Here is a 4,342-nt window from a genome sequence, read left to right on the forward strand (position 1 = left end):
GATTCAAGAATTTTTAGATATTTTTACTAGAAAACAAGACATAAATACTAAGGAAGAAAATATTTTTTTGTAGTGCATATAAGATGCAAAACTTTAAATAAGCATAAATAAAAGCACATAATAAAATTACCAAAAATTACACTAAAATGAAAACTGAAAAATATAAAAACATAAATGAATATTAATAAATGTCATGAAATTGAATTAAAATATAAATATTATATTACAATTACAAAAACAAACTGAATTAGTAATATAGCTTTAGAAACTAAGCGAAATAAAATAAGTTTAAGCCAAAGTATTAAAACTAATAAAAATGACAAAATCAAAATCACATAATAAATTTGAAAAATGTAAACTAAAATTAAAAGGAAAACTGAAAATTATATATATATATATACTATATATAAACAAAATCAAAATATTAATAAAAGTTTTCCAGCTTAACTACTAGTCATGATGGACTAAGCCGTTTGAAGATAATCCTCCTGAGCAAATTAATTAAACTGTTGACATGTTCACAGCAGCTACCTGAAAAACGAATTAAAGCAAACTCTAGCAACACTGCGCTCACAAAGCGTCTGTCAAACATTCGCATCTTTGTTTGTGTATTCGCGTACTCATTCTCACATACACTCACACATGCACACATTAATCAGCATAAATTAATAAGAGCATTTCATCTGGCATCATGGCAGTTGAGCAAATCCAAACTACAAAGTCACTTTACTACAAAGTTTTGCCAGGTTTCTTTTGCGAAGTGACCCCTGCGTTTAAAACTCATGACGACGAAATGGAAAACGAGCTTCAGAATTCGACATACATAAGCCGCACCACCTAGTTCTCGCTGGACATGCCTGGAAAAATAGAAGAAATCCAATCCATCTGGATTCTCCCCATGGAAAAGTCCTACCAAAACATCGAAAAAGCCAAAAACCCATGAAGTCTCTAACACATTTAGATGAGAAGCCCAGAATCTGAAATCATCAAGACTATAGACACAACACAACGTCCCGCTGGGCAGAAAAAATCGGACTCGACATGCCTGGAAAGTAGAAGAAAGGTCTGGAAATTAATTTCTGAGATCCTCCACGGCCAAACCAAAAAAACATCAAGACGCAAACGCCAACCGAAAAGTAGCGCTGGAGTCATCGTGAATAGAAAGGACAGTAGATTTATCACAAAAACGCAGTCTCTGTTTGCATTTGAACATATTTACACACCCTTTTTTCTTATCTTTTCGTTTCTCTGTTATGATATTTTCTGCTTTCTGCATTTGGTCTGAGTTTGTTCGGGCTGGGATCGTCTCCGGGCTCCATTACGCTTTGCTGTCGTCCTGTTTTGTGTGGATGCTGTTGTCCGTGTGGACCTTGATCTCGATCAAGTCCGGCTTCAGCACCTCCTTGCCGTTCTCCTCCTTCAGCGGGAGCTTCCTGCAGTCAGAATCAGTGGCATTTAGTCACCATTCTCTCATCCGACATGCTTTGTGACACAAACGGGGCCGAGCGTCTGACAACAGAAGGACGTGACTTTGGAAAGGTCATGCATCTCATTAGCATGCAAATGTTCTACAACAACAGTCACACGACAAACTGAAAATGTAAGTGGCGTCTATACATCAGCTGATCATGTTGATGCAAAAAAATAGAGGCTAAAACTAACATTTTGCTACACCTGTCAATGGCTGGTGACTTCTAATTGACCCTTCGCAGGGAGTTTGATTGACAGGTGATCTGACCAATCATAACGCAGAATCTGCCATTGTTTTGCCCGACAAATAAACCAGTCAGGAGTGTAGATTAACGTTTGTGGACTTGAACTTGAAAAATGGTGTGTATTGACATCTTTGCACGGTTGAAATGAAGTATTTTGATGTTCATTCATGTTTATTTTGTGCTATAACTAGTAGTAAGAGACGATCGGTTCACATGCCGCTTGAACTGAGGCACTGTAGTGATCTGTCACGACACATTAAAGAGCCACAAAATGGTATTTATTGTTCAAATGTCTTAAAAAATTACAAAATTTGAAAGCTGAGACCTTGTTTCATACCAGAAGTTCTGCTTTGTCTTGTCTGTTTCCTCTTTGCGCCACAATGTATTTTTCACTGTGAGAACATGATTTGCGAATTGGGCGATCTGACCAATCATCATCGCCGAATCTGCCGTCTTGTCCAACAAACAAATAACAAAGAGTAGATTACAAAGTCAAACAAAGTCAGGAGAGTAGATTAAAGTGGGTGGACTTAAACTTAAAAAAATGTGTGTATTGATGTCTTTAAACGGTTGAAATAAAATACGTTCTGATGTTCATTCATGTTTATTTCGTGCTTCAAGTAAATATGAAAATAAATTGTTAAAATAAATTTTCAGAATTCCTTTTTTGGGCTGATGAACAATAAAAACATTGACAGCCAATCAGAATCCACTAAATTTAAACAGCTCGAGTATTTAAATGAAATGCGAACGTTTAATAAACAAAACATTATTGTTCGCTGGTGTGGACAGTAATATATTGTACGGTAGTTATTGTTATAGTTATCAATTAATGGGTCTTTACTAAAGTGAGTAAAAACATAACACTAAATCCTACTAAAAGTAACACTAAAGTAAACATATTTTTGAAAAGATTTGTGTTCAGATGACAACATTGTCAAAACGTTTCCCGTTCACACGGATCCACGAAAACAACTAAAAACACTGCATTATGCATGCCAGGCCAGTAGATGGCGATGCCGCTTTGTAAAGAAACATTATGCACCTTTCACAAACATGCGTTTTTTACACAGAGATGATATCGTTTTCAAAAACTTGCACTTTGAAACCCGTTGTCAAAAGTTTGCATTTTCAGGCCCCCAAATCACCATTGTCGCGTAAATGAACATCCAATAAAACACACAAAAAAGCTTTCCATTTTTAGTTTAAAAACACCCCCTTAGTCGTTTTAAGGGTTAATAAACAAAAAAAAACATATAAAATATAAAAGGAATATTAGACAAGACAAACTTTGAATTTTTGGCTTGATAAATCCTCACCTAAAAGGTTAAAAAGCCTTGAAATTTGAAGGTTGTGCAGACTTACGTTTTTTGAAGGAGATATTAGGAGTTTAGAGGTCAAATATGCCTTGAGCATTAGTAAACTGTTGCTAAGGCGTTCAGAGTGGTTGCTAGGACAGAACAGACTGAAGGACGGTACTGAGTTTCTTGGTTGTATTTTAACAGATCTAAGAGCGATTAGAGTCAAAGATTGTGATCTCGGGTACTGAACATAAACTACTGCTGAAAAGTTTGGGGTTGGTACAATTAATTATAGTGTTTATGAATTAAGGCACACCTGCTCACCAAGGCTGCATTTATTTGATAAAAATACAGTAAAAATTGTGAAATATTATTACAACTTCAAATAGCTGTTTTCTATGTGAATATCTGTTGAAATATAATTTATTCCTGTGATGCAAAGCTGTATTTTCAGCATCATTACTCCAGTCTTCAGTGTCACATGATCTTCAGAAATCATTCTAATATGCTGATTTGCTGCTCAAGAAACATTTCTGATTATTATCAATGTTGAAAACAGTTGTGCTGCCCAGTATTGTTTGTGGAAACTGTGATAGATTAGATTTTTCAGGATTCACAGATGAATAGAAATTTCAAAAAACAACATTTATTTGAAATAGAAATCTTTAGTAACATTATAAACGTCTTTACTGTCACTTTTGATCAGTTTAATGCGTCCTTGATGAAATGGTTAATTGATTAAACATCAATTGTAATGCTCCAAACAGCCTGTATTGTCTCTGACGCACTTCACATTTCAGCTCTAACTCTTACTCTGGCTCTGTCAGAGGAGTCGTCTCATTGGGTTCGTGCACTGGACAGCTGTCCTCCTGGTTAGCAATTCTCTCTTCTTCAGTTCTCATCTCCACGATGGGCTCCTTCGAGCCATCAACCCTACTCACACAAACACACATGCAGGTGTCCATCACACTGAAACACACACAGCAACACAAGTGCACACTGGGAATGTTCAGAATGGCACACTAACAAACAACTCAACTGCTATTTCAACTGTTTCACATACTTACTGTTTATCATTGCATAATGGTTTACATACTAATTTTACCTAGTATATACTGCATTAAAGGAAATGTTCAGGCAAAAATGAAAATGCGCTCACCCTCAAGCCATCCAAGATTAGGATGAGTGTGTTTCTTCATCAGATTTGGAGAAATGTAGCATTGCATCAGTGTCTCAGCAATGGATGCTCTGCAGTGAATGGGTGCCGTCAGAATGAGAGTCCAAACAGCTGATAAAAACATCACAATAATCCACAAGTAATCCACA

At 36.0% G+C, this 4,342-nt stretch overlaps 1 protein-coding gene across 2 annotated transcripts in view; it reads right to left on the bottom strand.

Moving 5' to 3' along the window:
• Window positions 1-689: 689 nt before the first annotated feature.
• Window positions 690-4,342, bottom strand: part of LOC107751079 (neural cell adhesion molecule 2-like) — a 245,139-nt gene continuing 241,486 nt past the window's right edge. The window contains exons 17-18 of one of the 2 annotated variants that reach the window (XM_016566674.1): window positions 3,830-3,949; window positions 690-1,433 (exon numbers count right to left, since the gene is read on the bottom strand). In XM_016566674.1, coding sequence (XP_016422160.1) covers window positions 1,319-1,433; window positions 3,830-3,949 — 235 coding nt within the window. In that variant the 3' untranslated portion in view covers window positions 690-1,318. The remainder of the gene's footprint in view (window positions 1,434-3,829; window positions 3,950-4,342) is intronic. The other variant, XM_016566675.1, reaches the window with a different exon arrangement.

Source organism: Sinocyclocheilus rhinocerous, unplaced genomic scaffold, assembly GCF_001515625.1.
Source record: "Sinocyclocheilus rhinocerous isolate Xijiao unplaced genomic scaffold, SAMN03320098_v1.1 scaffold632, whole genome shotgun sequence".
Taxonomy (NCBI): domain Eukaryota; kingdom Metazoa; phylum Chordata; class Actinopteri; order Cypriniformes; family Cyprinidae; genus Sinocyclocheilus; species Sinocyclocheilus rhinocerous.